The 18,827-nt window shown below is 39.8% G+C and overlaps 4 protein-coding genes across 4 annotated transcripts; all 4 read right to left on the bottom strand.

Annotated features, from left to right (window-relative positions):
• Positions 1-914: 914 nt before the first annotated feature.
• Positions 915-2,027, bottom strand: LOC113172662 (trace amine-associated receptor 4-like). The gene is made up of 2 exons (XM_026375653.1): positions 1,855-2,027; positions 915-1,728 (listed from the first exon to the last, which is right to left on the bottom strand). The coding sequence occupies exons 1-2, from the start codon at positions 2,025-2,027 to the stop codon at positions 915-917; spliced, it is 987 nt and encodes a 328-aa protein (XP_026231438.1).
• A 1,273-nt stretch (positions 2,028-3,300) lies between these two features.
• On the bottom strand, positions 3,301-4,381 carry LOC113173384 (trace amine-associated receptor 4-like). Its single transcript, XM_026376800.1, has 2 exons — positions 4,296-4,381; positions 3,301-4,117 (listed from the first exon to the last, which is right to left on the bottom strand). The coding sequence occupies exons 1-2, from the start codon at positions 4,379-4,381 to the stop codon at positions 3,301-3,303; spliced, it is 903 nt and encodes a 300-aa protein (XP_026232585.1).
• A 4,536-nt stretch (positions 4,382-8,917) lies between these two features.
• LOC117152809 (trace amine-associated receptor 3-like) lies at positions 8,918-9,991 on the bottom strand. Its single transcript, XM_033325812.1, has 3 exons — positions 9,876-9,991; positions 9,386-9,740; positions 8,918-9,193 (listed from the first exon to the last, which is right to left on the bottom strand). Exons 1-3 carry the CDS (start codon positions 9,989-9,991, stop codon positions 8,918-8,920), a joined length of 747 nt encoding a protein of 248 aa, XP_033181703.1.
• A 2,358-nt stretch (positions 9,992-12,349) lies between these two features.
• On the bottom strand, positions 12,350-13,483 carry LOC113173385 (trace amine-associated receptor 4-like). Its single transcript, XM_026376801.1, has 2 exons — positions 13,311-13,483; positions 12,350-13,175 (listed from the first exon to the last, which is right to left on the bottom strand). The coding sequence occupies exons 1-2, from the start codon at positions 13,481-13,483 to the stop codon at positions 12,350-12,352; spliced, it is 999 nt and encodes a 332-aa protein (XP_026232586.1).
• Positions 13,484-18,827: the final 5,344 nt, after the last annotated feature.

Raw genomic sequence — 18,827 nt, forward strand, 5'->3', positions numbered from 1 at the left:
TTCTGTGTTCATCTTTCTCAACAGTGAGAATGACTGTGGTCCGTGTTTATTTCTACCCCTTCTTGCCGACCTACATTCACCATGTGCTGACACACGCTAAAGGTCTAAAGCCCAACTGCTGTGGTGAAAGAACATTATTAACCACCAGGAAAACACATATTTCTGAATTCTATAGTTATTCAAGATTTTTAGATAGACAGGACAGAGGCACTGCAGCAAATGTCTGTGGCCTTACACAACTACACTAAGGCCCATACTAAGTATCTGCTAATGTCATTTCTTTATTCATGTCTAAATCAGGGTTTAGTTTCTTACATTTTTCTTTAAATATAGATATAAAGACTCTCAAATTACAACTAGAAGTGGGGCTTTAACCTCACAGATACGTTGTACTTGAGTGCACAGGCAGTACAGATGTGTCCTAAAGGTGTGGTATAAACCAAAACAAAAGACAATGCACAAAGCTTCACCTCTGAGAAATGTTTATACTGTAACATAAACTATACAGAGTAAAAACAAGGTGTTTTTCATGCAAACTGTTTCTCCTGCATCCAACACATTTACCATGTTCAGACAGACGTGCCAGACCTTAGCATTTGCAGTTTTTATTAAAATATGTTCATTAATAAATTCATTGAGTGTTTTTGTTATGTTTTGCCCCAAGTAGATGATGTGCACATAAACGTGTTGCATCTTCTCACATTTACATTTATTTCTAAATCATTTATTGCACTGATCTGATAGAAAATAATTAATGGTTGAATATATTTGTATTCAGGTCTTACACATGAATAGAATAGGATAAATCATGCCTTTACAATCCCAGGTCCCTGCAGCAAAATCCAAGATTGGACAGACGTGTACATAACATTTCTCGGTTCATAGTCTCATTTCAGGCACCATTCTCTGTCTCTCTACAGCATGTTGGTCTTACATGAGTCAGGCCGCAGTATCCTAAGTGTAACAATGAGTTTTATAGATTTTCTAAACCAGGGGTAGAAAAATGCATAAATAACAGGATTTAGACAGGAGTTAAAATAGTACAGACATATTACAAAAGCAGCAGATGAAGCATTCATTGAGGTATCTTGACCTGTGAGAGACACACAGTAATATGGGCAGAGACACATTAGAAACACAACTATAACAACACCAAGAGTCCTGGTTGCTTTTAATTCTGATTTTTTTGTTACTTTCAATGAACGCTGTAGTGAAACAGCTGCAATATGAGATCTAATAGCACGAGCCTGAGTCACAGCCACAACAAATACTCTCATATACAGAACTACAATAACAGTGATGGGAGCAATGAAGGAAAAAATAACATCTGCAACTCCAGCAATGTAGTTAATGACAAAGACACATTCACCAAAGCAGGAGTTGAACCTGCCTGGTTGTTGTAGGACGTCCTGCAGAATCAGACTTTGAAAGATAACAGAACAAATCCAACACAGACAAACACAAACTTGAACTCTTTTTTGTGTGACTTCAGTGCAGTAAAGCAGAGGATAACAAACGCCCACATAACGATCAATAGATATGAGAACCATGGTTCCTACTGAGGCAGATGTAACAATATATGCTATATACTGATAGAGAGTACAAACAAGATCACCAAGGAACCAGCAGCCGTCTATGAGCATAATTTGAAAAAACATGAAGACACCAATGAAGAAATCTGAGACAGCCAGAGAGAGGAGGAGGAGGTTGGTGGGAGTGTGGAGCTGCCTGGAGACAAAGACCAGTAATATATATTTATCATATCATTTTCATTACACTAACATTCATTACCATTGTATTGCTATCTACCAGTTTTCAAAATTAATAGAAAAAATGTGAATACTTGATGAATACTTGAAGTGGGAGATAGAGATGATGACGAGCAGGTTGAGAAACACAGTGAGCAGAGACACAGAGAACAGGATAATGTAAATCAACAGGGTCTCATAGTGAGGACGCTTTGTCTTCACACAGGAGGAGTTGAGGAGCTGTGGAAAGCAGAGTTCAGTTTCCTCCAAGGTCTCCATCACCACAGAGGAGAAGCTGCTGAAGTCTGACAGCTTGTTGACCAAATCTTATTTCTCTCCTCCCTACTTCCCCTTCCTCCTTCCCCCTCCCATGTACTGCTGATTTGTGTCTCTAAAGTCTGAATAATGATCATGGAGACATTTATCACATGGCTCCAGTCAAAGTTCACTGAGATATAACTGTGAATGTACTAATCTAAATGGTTTAAAGTCCCATTCACAGCACATGATGTCTCTGTTTCAGTTTGATTGAGCCCTCGGTCCGTCAGTGGACACAGTTTTCTTTTTCTTATTTACGTTTTGTTCTCAGATAAGATGAGAATCTACACCCTGACACTGTCCCTCCACAGAGCCTGTTCGCCACACAATGATTTTGTGATTTCATCAGTTAATTCCTAGATTACAACAGTGTTTGCATTTTATTACTAAAAATATATATAACAAAGTAACTTTAATTTCTCCAGTTATTACCCAGCTATTACCGACAGTTATAATTAACTTTTTAAAGAATGTTTCTTTTTCACATTTAACATTTTTAATTTCTGTAACAGTCTCTTAGTGGCTGTATTGATATTCTCAAGCAACTAAAAGTATTAAAAAGTTCTCTACTTGTGATGCAACAGCAGCATCTTTGTTGTTTCAAAAACTCACCAGGATCAAACCCCTGTTTCCCACTTAGTCTAATGGACTATGGACTCAGACAGTGGGTCAAATAACAAAAGACACTAGTGTTGAACATTAATTGACATTAATTATTGAGTTTCTTAGACTATTCAGACTATATCTGAGGCTCTGAGGTTACAGTTAATGAAGTAATTAGCTTTACATATGTCCGAGGGTGTTCACATAACAAATAGGGGGACAGTAGACTTGCACATCACCAGGGAAGACAGACTGTGCAGGAGCACACAGGCTCAATCCAAAAGGTGTTGTTTTGCCCAAAATACTGTAAAAGGCAATGAACAAACTTTAAACCGTTCACTGGGGAGTTCAAAATCAAACAGTTATTCTCAAAGAATATTATATTTAACAAATATTATGGAAATACACATATTTGTAACCTGAGCCAAAACAGACTGTTCTGTAGTAACCCTGCACACTGCAGGATGAGAAGCCCTGTTGTAACGTATCAGAGACGATTTGGTTCTTCTCGTAGTCACTCGGGTCTTTGTACCTTTACACCTCATGTACATGATCTGAAAGTAAAAGTGTTTGTACAAAGGTTAGACGCTCTCAAATTATTTTTCACATGATGCATAAGTGCTGTGCATCTCTACAGCAGGTTGGTCTCACAGGAGTCAGACTGCAGTATCTTCAGTGTGAAAATAAGTTTGACTGATTTTCTGAACCAGGGATAAAACAGGGCGTAGATCACAGGGTTTACACAGGAATTAAAATAGTACAAACATATTACAAAAGCAGCAGATGCAGCATTCATGGAGCTATCTTGGCTCGTAAGAGCCACACAGTAATACGGGCAGAGACACAATAGAAACACGACTATAACAACACCAAGAGTCCTGGCTGCTTTCAGTTCAGATTTTATAGCTGTTACTTTCACTGAAGGCTGCAGTGAGACAGCTGCTGTATGAGACCTCATGGCTCGAGCCTGAGTCACAGCCACAACAAATACTCTCACATACAGAACTACGATGACAGTGATGGGAGCAATGAAGGAAAAAATAAGATCTGCAACTCCAGCCATTTCATTAATGACAAATATGCACTCTCCCACACAGGAGTTGAACCTGCCTGGTTGTTCCAAGTTGTCCATCAGGATCAGACTTTGAAAGATTACAGAACAAATCCAACAGAGACAAACACTAACTCTAACTCTGTTTTGTGTGACCTTCGTAGAGTAATGCAAAGGATCACAAATAGCCACATAGCGATCAACAGATATAAGAACCATAGTTCCTGCTGAAGTAGAGGAAATAATGTAGTCTAGATACTGATACAGAGAACACATCAGGTCACCCAGGAACCAGCAGCCGTCTATGAGCATAAGTTGAAAGAGCAAGAGGAGGCCGATGAAGAAATCGGAGACAGCCAGAGAGAGAAGGAGGAGGTTGGTGGGAGTGTGGAGCTGCCTGGAGAGGAAGATCAGTACATTTATCATTATGCATTAATAACCATTCAAAGAAAAGCTGACAGGAACACAAAAATATCAAAATATTATTTGGAAAATTACTGTGATTATTGTTTCCATATTGTTATTTTTATAAAACTATCTACCATTTTTTATAAATCACTGAAAAATGTGAATACTTGAAGTGGGAGATAGAGATGATGATGAGGAGGTTGAGAAACGCAGTCAGCACAGAGACAGAGAACAGCAGGATGTAAGTTAACATGGCTTCATAGTGAGGACGCTTCGTCTTCATACAGGAGGAGTTGAGGAGCTGTGGAAAGCAGAGTTCAGTTTCCTCCAAGGTCTCCATCACCACAGAGGAGAAGCTGCTGAAGTCTGGCAGCTTGCTGACCAAAGCTTTCTATCACACTGTACATCTGATTTATCTCCATCCTCCCCACTCATCTCTTCCCTCCCCCCTCCTCCCTGCTGCTCTGTCTCTCTGTAGAGACTCAAGTCCTATGTTTTCTGTGCTGATCCTCCTCAGTGGCAACTAACTGTTATTTCTATTTGTCAGTTTCTTGTCCATCTGTGGAGATTTAACCCATGTGGTTTTGATTAACACTTTATTTAGTATGGGTAAGACTGTGCTGCAGTTTAGTGTTTTTAAAATATATTTCACCAAGCGCACAGCAGTGATCTACTATGTTTCAAACATGAACCTCTCATATGAGATATTGTAAATTCTCTGCACATTCATTGCCACAAGTGGCCCTCTGTCTTCTGTCTTGGTCTCCCATTGCCCTAAGGATACCACAGACCCCGTCCAAGTGGGCAGAACCAGAATATCACTGGGAGAACAGCAGTTGTAGATTCAAAGATAGGACCTGGACCTGGAACCAGAGCTAATACCAGTCAAAGTGCACTAGTGCTCTAAACAAGCATCTTCTGTTCTCAACCCACATTAACAAATTATTCTTAAAAAACTTCAAGCTGTCACTGAGTACCCCCTTTTGGAAATACTATGACCTGGCTGTCTGAGAATCTGCGCTACACTTCTACTTATAATCCTCACATTAAGGACTATAGGTTAGTTCGGGTCAAACAGATAACAAGGCAACATGTGATGACTCCAATCACAACAAACAAAAATCCTTTTAAACAAGTGAAGGTTGTTTATTTGACTGTTTATGACATGTTTTAAATTCTTTGTGACACTATTAATTAGTTGATTTTAAATGTGTGTGAGGGTGTTCACATACACACTTGCACTACATAGAAGATATCACCCTCCTTTAAGTGTGTTTCATTTAGAAGTGTGACTTTACTTTTTGGATTCACTGAGTCTCCTTAAACAAGCATCTGACATTTTCAAGTAAATGACAAAAAGTGCATCTTCTGCCAAAAGAATAAGAAAATTTAAAATGTCCCTATATTATAACATAGAGTGTAAATACATATAGATTCACATTAATGAGCCAAAACATTATGACTAGCGTTGATACTCTGTCCAGGCTGAAGTGGTGTAATCGTTTACACAGGAGAATAAGATACGTTCTGTATTGTGACATGTTCATAACCATCACTAATGTTTCCTCCTATCTATGCCACAGTCGTCCTTCTGTTGGTTTTAATTGGAAGCTTTTCATTCGAGCTTGTGTTTCACCCCTGCTGGAACTACTCCCCCTGTTACCCTCCATCGTGTGGCAAACTTAGGAATCTTTTAGTCATCTTAATGTTTTGGCTCATATATTTACACATTTATTAATCACCTAATACATTGCCGGTGTTGTTCTACGGCATGTTGGTCTCACAGGAGTCAGACTGCAGAATTGTAAGAGTAAGAATGTGTTTAATAGATTTTCTAAACCAGGGGTAGAAAAAGGCGTAAATCACAGGGTTTAGACAGGAGTTGAACGAGTACAAACATAAAGCAACAGATGAAGCATTCATCACATTGTCTTGACCTGTAAGAGCCACACAGTAATATGGACAGAGACACAATAGAAACACAACTATAACAACACCGAGAGTCCTGGCTGCTTTCAGTTCAGACTTTTTAGCTGTCACACTCCTCAAATGCTGCAGTGAGACAGCTGCAATATGAGATCTCATGGCTCGAGCCTGAGTCACAGCCACAACAAATACTCTCATATACAGAACTACAATAACAGTGATGGGAGCAATGAAGGAAAAAATAAGATCTGCAACTCCAGCAATGTAGTTAATGACAAACATACATTCTCCAAAGCAGGAGTTAAACCTGCCTGGTTGATGCAGGACATCCTGCAGAATCAGACTCTGAAAGATGACAGAACAAATCCAACAGAGACAAACACAGAGTTTAACCCTTGCTTGTGTGATTTTTGTGGAGTAATGCAGAGGATAACAAACAGCCACATAGCGATCAATAGATATGAGAACCATGTTTCCAACTGAGACAGAAGAAATAATGTAGTCTAGATACTGATACAGAGAACACATGAAGTCGCCCAGGATCCAACAGCCATTTATGAGCATAATTTGAAAGCACAAGAGGAGGCCCACAAATAAATCTGAGACAGCCAGAGAGAGGAGGATGAAGTTGGTGCAAGTGTGAAGCTGCCTGGAGAGAAAAACAACCATAAAAATATTAATATTTATCATATTAAGTACTCAGATAAAAGCAGAAAATGTCTGAAAAAAGAAAATATTTTCCTCAAAATTTTAGATCAAATTATTATTTTCTCTCTCACTTTGTTACTTTACTATCTACCAGCTGTATTATTTCATTAATACTTTTAAAAAATATAGAAATACTTGAAGTGGGAGATAGAGATGATGACGAGCAGGTTGAGAAACACAGTGAGCAGAGACACAGAGCTCAGCAGGATGTAACTCAGCAGGGTCTCAAAGTGAGAACGCTTTATCTTCACACAGGAGGAGTTGAGGAGCTGTGGAAAACAGAGTTCAGTTTCCTCCAAGGTCTCCATCACCAGAGAGGAGAAGCTGCTGAAGTCTGGCAAGTCCTCACTGTCACACATCAGATTTATCTCTATTCTCCCTTCTCACTCCTCCTTTCCTCTCATCTCTGCTGTTTAACTCTCCAGAGAGACTGAAGTAATACAGAATTAACTTGTCTTTCTCAAGTGGGATGTGCGTGGTCTGGGTTTTATCTAGTTTTGTTCACGCACCACATGTCTACAATCAGGTTTGTTGTGGCTGAAGCTGTAAATGCAGCAGTAGTGCAGCCTTCTTTTTGTACTAAAATTATCACAGCAGAGTATAACATCTAGTGCTACATTTAAGTGTGCAGTGTATAAACAAAACAATTTTATTTTATTTTATGATCCATATGAACTAGGAGCACTTGCAGTAATCAATGATAACAACAAAAGAATCCCCAACATCTAAGTTTCACAAAACAAGCAGCAGCTGAGTTTTCGAGGAGCACAGTGGGAATTAATCATGTTATGAATCGGCCTACAGTGGCCCTGAAGTATTTTCTCAGGATCAAGCGTTTTCGAGACGTGTTACTTAAATTCCTAAGGTATGTAACTAGCATCTTATCAATATTTCACTCCATCTGCTGACAATATGAATAAATTAGCCACTTAATAAACAGCCTCTTAACCATTTCCATTTCCAAAGGTATTGGGAAAGTAAGGCCAGTTCCTTTATTTCTGCTTTATGAGACAAAAGATCAATGTTTCAACTCTTTTTTGCAGGTTTTCATGTCTGGATCCAAACTTAGAACATGGCAACTTTTGTTTGAACCCAAGCATTCATGTGAGTAAAAGTATTGGAACAGATTAGACTTAAATAGATTAAAGTGAATAAGATTTAATATTTAGCTGCATCAATCATGTGTCTGATCCGACCAGACTTGTGATGTTTTTCCAGGTTTTCGCAGCAGCCTCTTTTAATTGTTGTTTGTTTTGGGTGGTTACTCCTTTCCGTCTCCTCTATAGCATGTAAAATGCTCTATAGACACTTGTCTAGTCTAAAACCTTCATTGTGCTGCTGTCATCATGTGTTACATTATCAATGAGAATTAATGAGCCTGTCCCAGAAGATGCCATGGCTTGCAGCCCAAGCCATACCAACCTCACTTTTCCCAAACCTTTGGAGGGGAATGTAGGTTATTGTGAATATAATATCTATTAATATTAATTTAGAACAATACTAATTAATAGACTAACTGAACTAATTAGAATTAAATTTTTTCATGACAAATCTTGCAGACAGTTTTAGCATGTGGAGTTCCTCAGGGTCTGTGCTTGGATCAGTTATTTTTTCATTTTATATTTCTCCCTTAGGCAATTTCATTAGTAATATATGAAACCATAAAAACAAAGCATTTACTCAAACCTCAAGCAAGAATAAAAGATTAATCTATTGATGTCTTGTTATTAGTATTAGTTACCCAAGTATTGCACTGTCCAATTATGAGGAATCTGATATTGGTTGACCAAGATCTGACCTTTAACTATTACATAGAGTCAATGTCAAGAACTCACTTCTTCTACCCTTCTAAAATGTTGTTTGAACAATATATGTCTTTCTGTGCATTAAGTTATTCTCAATAAACAGGCTTTGTTGTTTTTAAAAAAAAAGGCATCCATCCTCATCCAAAATGTATTTATTGTGCTTTAGTTTTACCCCAAAAAAGCAATTTACACCATTAAAAATTAAGGAACATTAAATAACTCATTTGGTTACGTCAAAATCTGTCTGCAGGACTGGGAAAGACATTCTTTTTTTTTAACATTTACAGGGAAAGGCCATAAGTAACTGAAACTGAAATTATAGTTGCAGAAGAGAAAATTATAATGCTGCTCTACAACATGTTGGTCTCACAAGAGTCAGGCTGCAGTATCTTCAGTGTAACAATGAAATGCACTGATTTTCTGAACCAGGGGTAAAAAAAGGCGTAGATCATAGGATTTAGACAGGAATGAAACGAATATAAATTTGTTACAAACGTGTACAAAGCAGATGAAGTATTTATTGAATTGTCTAGACCTGTAAGAGCCACACAGTATAATGGGGAGAGACACAATAGAAATACAACTACAACAACACCAAGAGTCCTGGCTGCTTTCAGTTCAGATTTTTTAGCTGTTACTTTAACTGAATGCTGCAGTGAAACAGCTGTAATATGAGACCTCATGGCTCGAGCCTGAGTCACAGCCACAACAAACACTTTCAAGTACAGAACTACAATAACAGTGATGGGAGCTATAAAGGTAAAAACTGTATCTGCAAGTTTAGCAATGTAGTTAGTGGCAATAACACACTCACCAACACAGGACTTAAATCTACCTGGTTGATGCAGGTTGTCCTTCACAATTAGACTTTGAAAGATTATAGAACAAATCCAACACAGACAAATACAGATCTTTACTTTGTTTTGTGTGATTAGAGTGGAGTAATGCAGAGGAACACAAATAGCCACATAGCGATCAATAGATATAAGAACCATGATTCCTACTGAGGCAGAGGAAAGAAAATATACTAAAATCTGAAACAGAGAACACATGAGGTCACCGAGTAACCAACAACCATCAATGAACATTATTTGAAACAGCAACAATGGACCTACAAGGAAATCGGAGACAGCCAGAGAGAGAAGGAGGAGGTTGGTGGGAGTGTGGAGCTGCCTGGAGACAAAGATCAGCAATAGATTTATCATTATTAATAAGATCAATTATCAGTCAGATAAAAGCAGACGTAACAAAGACTGAAATATAAAAACATTTGGAGCAAAAAACAGTTTCTATGAAATAAGTGGATACTTGAAGTGGGAGATAGAGATGATGACCAGCAGGTTGAGAAATGTAGTGAGCACAGAGATAGAGAACAGCAGGATGTAACTCAGCAGGGTCTGAAAGTGAGGACGCTTCGGCTTCATACAGGAGGAGTTGAGGAGCTGTGGAAAGCACAGTTCAGTTTCCTCCAAGGTCTCCATCACCACAGAGGAGAAGCTGCTGAAGTCTGGCAGCTTATTGACCAAAACCTTCTATCACACATCAGATTTATCTTTATCCTCTCCCCTCCCTCCTCATGTTCGCTCTTCTTTCTCTCTGCAGAGACTGATGTACTACGGCTTCTCTGTTCATCTTTCTCAATGGCAGTGAATAGGAAATGTTAGATCAGTTTTGTTCTTTTTCACTCAGCAGAGAAAAATCACACTTACAGAACATTGTATAGAAAGTTGAAGGAGAAATCTGTACATTTACATGTTATTTAGAATTGGAGTTCATTCAAGTTATTGAGTTGAAATATTTTATTTGAACACTGGTCCCTGTGTGGTTTCATGTTGGGCGATGGTTTTACATATGTTGTAAAAATTTCTCCTCTTCCTCTAAATATTGTAAAATCTTAGCTGATTTAATGGAAGTGTGATGACTCCCCAGCACAATACTGCAGCCTCAATCTGAACAATACTCAATACTGTTGTTCCTCTGAAAAATAAGGTAGTGAATCAGAGGAAGTTAGCTCCATGTACAATTCACAAATCTGTAGCTTAAAGCAGACATCACGTAAGCTGGAAAGAAGGTTTCCACCAATTTAGATGAATGTTGCATGGAGAGAGAGTTTAATAATATATTTTAAAAAAGAACTCCACAAAGCTAGAAGCACAGATTACTCCTCATTAATAGAGTCAAATAAGAACAACTCCAGGTTTCTTTTCAGCACTGTAGCCAGGCTGGACAAAGAGTCATAGCTCAGTTGAGCCTAGTATTCCCTCAACTCTCAGCAGCAATGATTTAATTCATTCTTTACAAATAAAATCATAACTATTAGAGAAAAAATTAATCAGATCCTCCCTGCATGCAGCATGGATGGTGTCATTTGTACAACAGCTCTAGATTCATTTGTAAGAACACACTCGTACTTAGACTGCTTCCTTCCCGTATATCATTCTGAATTCATTTCAGTAATTAATTCCTCCAAACCATCAACATGTCTCTTAGATCCCATCCCGACTAGACTCCTCAACGATGTCTTATCTTTGATCAGCACGTCCATATTAGATCAATCGATCTTTACAAATAAGGCTGCTGTAGTTAAACCCCTACTCAAAAAGCCCACGCTGGAGTCAGGGTTTTTTTAGTGAATTATATACCAATATCTAATCTTTCCATCATCTCAAAAATTCTTGAAAAGGTAGTTTCTAAGCAATTCAACCACCTGCACAGCAGGTTGTATGTATGTCCCGCCTTAGCAATGTTATTAGGAAAAACACCCTGTAAATTCCCATTGTTATGCAGATGATACCCAGCTATACTCATCTATGAAACCAGAAGAAACTAATTAGTTAGTCAAACTTCAAGCTGCTTGAAAGACGTAAAGGCCGGATGTCCTCCAATTTACTTCTCCTAAATCCAGACAAGACAGAGGTTATACCAGGCCTAAAAATCTCAGAGACACTATGTCTAATCACGTTCTCACCATTGATGACTTAGTACTGGCCTCAAGTAAAAAAAAAAAACATTCATTATTTATAGATTGTCCCAATAACTCATTAAAAGCCTCCAGTTAGTCCAAAATGCTGCAGCTAGAGTTCTGACTGGAATTAGCAAGAGAGACCGTCTTTCTCCTACGTTAGCTTCTCTCCATTGGCTTCTCTCTCCTATAGTTGCGTTTCCTCCTCTCTGTCTCCCTCTCTCTGTACTTTTCTGAAGGTATTCACGGCCTGGAGCTGTACATCTCCAGAATCCAGTTGACCTGTCCAATGTTGTTGTTGCTTGTGTTTGTTTAGTTGCCTGCTGTTCCCACCACATAACATTCCTGAGGAACTATGTCTATGTTAGACCTTTAATCTTCACTACAGGTCTGTGTTTATCACTTGTTACACTTTATACTCAGCAGAGAGGCAGATCACACTGTGAGTCATCAATCTTCAACCTGACATTATCCCAATTTATCAAAATAAATGACTGTCCATGAATGATCAATGAACATCTGCGCATCTCTTTGCGTAAAGAACTCAAACAGGGAAATTCAATGTTTCTTACTCACACTGAATGAGATTAGTAACATGAAGACAATTTGTGAAAAAGGTTGAATGAAGCTAAGCATGTTATGTTGGTGTAAAGTAGTTTTTAATTCAATCACATTTTGTTCTTATCCAGGATGATCAGTTCAACAGATTTATGAAATATTTTAATATGATTAAAGAAGATTGAAAATTCAATAAAACATTAGTGTAGTAAAACACAGTCTGAACATTCAATAACTGGACCTTCTGAAATTAATCTTTGCTCTACGACATGTTGGTCTCACAAGAGTCAGGCTGCAGTATCTTCAGTGTAACAATGAAATACACTGATTTTCTGAACCAGGGGTAAAAAAAGGCGTAGATCATAGGATTCAGACAGGAATGTAACGAGTATATATTTGTTACAAAAGTGTTTAAAGCAGATTTAGAATAATTAATTGAGCTGTTTTGACCTGTAAGAGTCACACAGTAATATGGACAGAGACACAATAGAAACACAACTATAACAACACCAAGAGTCCTGGCTGCTTTCAGTTCAGATTTTTTAGCTGTTACTTTAACTGAACGCTGCAGTGAAACAGCTGCAATGTGAGACCTCATGGCTCGAGCCTGAGTCACAGCAACAACAAATACTCTCATGTACAGAACTAGAATAACAGTGATGGGAGCAATGAAGGAAAAAACTAAAGTTGCAGGTCCAGCAATGTGGTTAATAACAATGACACACTCACCAACACAAGACTTAAATCTACCTGGTTGTTGCAGGTTTTCCTTCAGAATCAAACTTTCAAAGATTACAGAACAAATCCAACACAGACAAACACAGATCTTAACTTTGTTTTGTGTGATTAGAGTGGAGTAATGCAGAGGAACACAAATAGCTACATAGCGATCAATAGATATAAGAACCATGGTTCCTACTGAGGCAGAGAAAATAAAAGATGCCACAAAATGAACCAGAGAACACATGAGGTCACCGAGTAACCAACAACCATCAATGAACATTATTTGAAAGAGCAACAATGGACCCACAAGGAAATCGGAGACAGCCAGAGAGAGAAGGAGGAGGTTGGTGGGAGTGTGGAGCTGCCTGAAGACAAAGACCAGCAATAGATTTATCATTATTAATAAGATCAATTATCAGTCAGATAAAAGCAGACGTAACAAAGACTGAAATATAAAAACATTTGGAGCAAAAAACAGTTTCTATGAAATAAGTGGATACTTGAAGTGGGAGATAGAGATGATGACCAGCAGGTTGAGAAATGTAGTGAGCACAGAGATAGAGAACAGCAGGATGTAACTCAGCAGGGTCTGAAAGTGAGGACGCTTCGGCTTCATACAGGAGGAGTTGAGGAGCTGTGGAAAGCACAGTTCAGTTTCCTCCAAGGTCTCCATCACCAGAGAGGAGAAGCTGCTGAAGTCTGGCAGCTTGTTGACTCAAACTTTCTGTCACACATCTGATTTATGTCTATATTTCCCACCCATCCCTCCTCCTCTCTCACCTCTGCTGCTTCTTTTCTCTCTGTAGATATTGATTTACCATGGCTTCTGTGTTCCTCTGTCCCAGTAGAGGAAAATTCCACTCTCAGTACACAGAATTCATTCCAATGATTGATTGTAAAGAACTTTCAACAACCTATTGTCGTATTGGAGAAAGAGGCAGAGAAAGAACAGATAGGTATGCCATGCTCTCATGAGGATGCCACAGAGTCAACACCTTTCCATACTTCAAGGTCATTTTTTGTCTTCCACTTTAATCCTTCCCCGTGTTCAGTCACTCGAAAAGATAACAACCAACCTAGCTCATCCTCAGCTGAGCTGAGCTCTTTGCCTCTATTGTGGCACCTCAGGGCACATTGTATCTAATTGCCCAGAAAAAGACGAGGTTCAACAGCATGAAGGGGGCCACTGTTGAGCCCAGCCCAGACTAAGCCTGTCAGCCCCTGACCTCTCACTTCTGGAGCCAACACAGAAATTATTGATGAGGCCCAAGTCAAACTGATTTTAATCCAGACCAAAGCCCTGCATTCCCCACTCCAGGTACCCACCCTTAATTCATCCTTCATACTGTTCTCATCCAAATTTCCTTTCATATTATCAGTTCCGCCCAGCTGTTCTTGGTCCTTGGAGCCACCTGGCTCTGCAAACACTGTCCACACATCAACTGGAGCTTTAGCAGAATTCTGGGCTTGGGGCTTACATGCCTAACCTCCTGTCTCTGTGGTGCAGCCTTTCTCTCTTCAGGTTCTCAGATCGCACAATTGGAGAAGTTTTATTATAACCTCTCCAAGGTTCTGGAGGACTATTCAGATCTCAGGAAGATCTTCAACAAAGCCAAAGTCACCTCATTACATTAACACCAACCTTACGATTGTGGCATCGACCACCTCCCAGGAACCACCTATGCTAGTTCTACTCCCTGTCTGCACCTGAGAGAGAGGCAATGCAACGTTACCCTAGACAAAGTGTTGACATCTCTATTACATCTGTTACATCTCTGAAACATCGTCCATTATTCCAAATTGTTCCTTTATTCTTGCTGAGTTTCAGTGTGTGTTTCAAAATTTCCAAATTCAGGGAAAGAGACGCAGGCTTATCTTATGATGAGTTTATACAGAACCTCACAGGAAAGTTCAGTGGTCACTTTGGCTGGTGGCACGAGAGCCTGGAGGAGTGGCAGCACTGAAGCACCTTTGACAGGAGGCGGTCTGGGACATGTAGGTGGAGGGCAGACTGAGGGAGCTAGAGCATGAGCTTGGAGGATTTTGGTTTCCAGGTTGGTAACTCCAAGGTCACTGCAGAATTTGAGTTCAGGTTTAGTCTTGGGGGGGTCAAACTGGCAGGAAAGCGCATCCACCTTCCCTTCCATTATTTGTTCTGGGTATGTAAGACAAGGTGAACTTAAAATGACTTAAGAAAAGAGTCAGTCGGGCTTGATGGGAGTTTAACTGCTTGGTAGTTTTCAGGTACTTAGGTAAGTGAGGACTGTGAAGGTGTTCTCAGCACCGTCCAACCAGTGGCACCACTCTTTCAGTGCCAACTTCACAGCCAAAATATCATATCATAGTTCTTTTCAACTTGGGACAGGCGGCGAGAGAAGAAGGCACACTCATTTCAAAGTGATTGTTTTCAGCCTGGTGGGAGAGCACTGCACCCAGTCGTAGTTTGTAGGTGTCCACCTCTATGATGGCTTAGCGGCTGACTTACAGCAGGGTTAGGACCGGTGCAGAGGTGAACACATATTGGGCTTCAGGGGTCCAGATGAACTTGGATTTGGTCGAGGTCAGCTGGCACATAGGACTGGTGATGGTACAGTAACCCTTGATGAACCACCTGTAGAAATCAGTAAATCAGAGGAAAAAGCTGCAGGGCTTTACGGTTCTTCAGGTTCAGAGAGACCTGTACTGCCTCCACCTTGGCTGTGTCCATTTGAATATAATGAATACTTTATTATTATGTTGGGGAAATTGCATATTCAGACATGAGAAGATGTCATGCATTGCATAATGTTATAACGCTTAATAAGATAAGTAAAATATAATATATATATTTTAAAAGTTGTAATAAGAAAAAGGCTAAGAATGTTCTGTAGGTGTAAAACTTGTTGTTTATTCAATCACATTTTGTTATTTACCCAACCATTTCAACAAATATTTGAATGTTAGTAAGATTGATATAAAGAGAACTGAATATTCAATAAAACAAGTGTAGTAACACACGGTCTGAACTTTCAAGAACATGACCTTCTGAAATTATAGTTGACTATCTCTGCTCTACAACATGTTGGTCTCACAAGAGTCAGGCTGCAGTATCTTCAGTGTAACAATGAAAATCACAGATTTTCTGAACCAGGGATAAAAAAAGGCGTAGATCATAGGGTTTAGACAAGAATGAATACGAGTATAAATTTGTTACAAAAGTGTACAAAGCAGATGAAGAATTTATAGAGTTGTCTTGACCTGTAAGAGTCACACAGTAATATGGGGAGAGACACAATAGAAACACAACTATAACAACACCAAGAGTCCTGGCTGCTTTAAGTTCAGATTTTTTTGCTGTTACTTTAACTGAACGCTGCAGTGAGACAGCTGCAATGTGAGACCTCATGGCTCGAGCCTGAGTCACAGCCACAACAAATACTCTCATATACAGAACTATGATAACAGTGATGGGAGCTATAAAGGTAAAAACTGTATCTGCAAGTTTAGCAATGTAGTTAGTGACAATAACACACTCACCAACACAAGACTTAAATCTACCTGGTTGTTGAAGGTTATCCATCACCATCACACTTTGAAAGATTATAGAAAATATCCAACACAGACAAACACAGATCTTTACTTTGTTTTGTGTGATTAGAGTGGAGTAATGCAGAGGAACACAAATAGCTACATAGCGATCAATAGATATGAGAACCATGGTTCCTACTGACGCAAAGGAAAGAAAATATGCTACAAAATGAACCAGAGAACACATGAGGTCACCGAGTAACCAACAACCATAAATGAACATTATTTGAAAGAGCAACAATGGACCCACAAGGAATCGGAGACAGCCAGAGAGAGAAGGAGGAGGTTGGTGGGAGTGTGGAGCTGCCTGGAGACAAAGACCAGCAATAGATTTATCATTATTAATAAGATCAATTATCAGTCAGATAAAAGCCGACGTAACAAAGACTGACATATAAAAACATTTGGAGTAAAAAACTGTTTCAATGAAATAAGTGGATACTTGAAGTGGGAGATAGAGATGATGACCAGCAGGTTGAGAAATGTAGTGAGCACAGAGATAGAGAACAGCAGGATGTAACTCAGCAGGGTCTGAAAGTGAGGACGCTTCGGCTTCATACAGGAGGAGTTGAGGAGCTGTGGAAAGCACAGTTCAGTTTCCTCCAAGGTCTCCATCACCAGAGAGGAGAAGCTGCTGAAGTCTGGCAGCTTGTTGACTCAAACTTTCTGTCACACATCTGATTTATGTCTATATTTCCCACCCTGCCCTCCGCCCCTCCCCTGCTCCCTCTTTTCTCTCTGTAGATATTGATGTACCATGGCTTCTGTGTCTTCTGTCCCAGTAGAGGAAAATTCCACTCGCAGTACACAGAATTCATTTCCACTGAGAGGTTGTAAAGAGCTTTCAACAACCCGTTTTCGTATTAGAGAAAGAGGCAGAGAAAGATCGGCTACATATGCCATGCTCTCATGAGGATGCCACTGAGTCAACACCTATCCACACTTCTCACTCTATCGGAGCACAAGGTAATTTTCCGTCTTCCACCTTAATCCTTCCAGTTTTCAGTCACTCGACATGATAACAACCAAGCTAGATCATCCTCAGCCAAGCTCATGGATTTTGCAAGGACCTGGCTCTCCACAGGAAAAGGAGCCATAGGTTAAGGTAGAATCTTTGACTCTATTGTTGCACCTCAGGGCACATTGTGTCTAATTGCCCAGAAAAAGACGAGGTTCAACAGCATGAAGGGGGCCACTGTTGAGCCCAGCCCAGTCTAAGCCTGTTAGCCCCTGACCTCTCACTTCAGTTCAACTCAAATTCCCAACCACACATTTCTCATCAATTCTGGAGCCAACACAGAAGTTGTTGATAAGGCCCTAGTCAAACAAAATCCTCAACACAACATCAGCATTAATATTGGATCTGCAAACCAAATCAAAGCCCTGCATTCCCCACACCAGGTACCCACCCTTAATTCACCCTTCACACTGTTCTCATCCAAATTTCCTTTCATATTATCAGTTTCGCCCACGTGTCTTGGTCCTTGGAGCCACCTGGCTCTGCAAACTTTGCCCACACATCAACTGGAGCTTTAGCAGAATTCTGGGCTGGGGGCTTACATGCTTACATTTACGTTTAGTCATTTAGCAGACGCTTTTCTCTAAAGCGACTTACAAGTGAGCAACAAGGCAAGCAAACAAAATCTAAGTCAAAGAGAAACAACGACAAAGCAAAGTTCTATTAAAAAATTGTTTGTTTCAAAAGATGTGAGAAAAAGAGAGCAGAAAAGTTTTTTTTTGTTTGTTTGTTTTTAAAGTGCAAAGGAAGAATCGGAAGAGATCTGTTTTCAGCAGTTTTTTTAAGAATTGCAAGTGATGTGGCTGAGCGTGCAGAGATAGGCAGCTCATTCCACTATCATGGGATCACTGAGCTGAACAGTTCCCTTGGTATCGACTGTGTGGTGCTGGTACCACCAGACCGTTCACTGGTTGAGCGCAGTGGACGAGGGGGATGTAGACCTGAATGATTGAACTGAGATAAGATGGTGCTGTGGAGTTAACCACTCTGTAGGCAAGAGCCAGAGCTTTGAACCTGATCCTTGCAGCCACAGGAAGACAATGCAATGATCTGAAGAGCGGTGTGACATGAGACCTTTTTGGTTGATTGAAAATGAGGCGTGCTGCTGCATTTTAGATCATCTGGAGGGGTTTGGTCGTGGATGCCGGAAACCCCCATCAGCAGTGCATTGCAGTAGTCAAGACAAGATAAGATCAACGCCTGTACAATGAGTTGGGTCGTGTACTCCGTCAGGTACGTCTGATCTTTCTGATGTTGTGGAGGGCATATCTACACGACCTAGAGACTGTGGCAATGTGTTCCGTGAAGGTCAGCTGATCATCAATGATAACCCCCAGGTTTCTGGCTGACTTAGCAGGGACAATCACCGCAGATCCGGTATTAATGCTGTGTTGAGTTGAAAGTCTGGCAAGGAAGAATAGGACTTCAGACT

Source organism: Anabas testudineus, chromosome 21 (assembly GCF_900324465.2).
Source record: "Anabas testudineus chromosome 21, fAnaTes1.2, whole genome shotgun sequence".
In the NCBI taxonomy this organism is placed as follows: domain Eukaryota; kingdom Metazoa; phylum Chordata; class Actinopteri; order Anabantiformes; family Anabantidae; genus Anabas; species Anabas testudineus.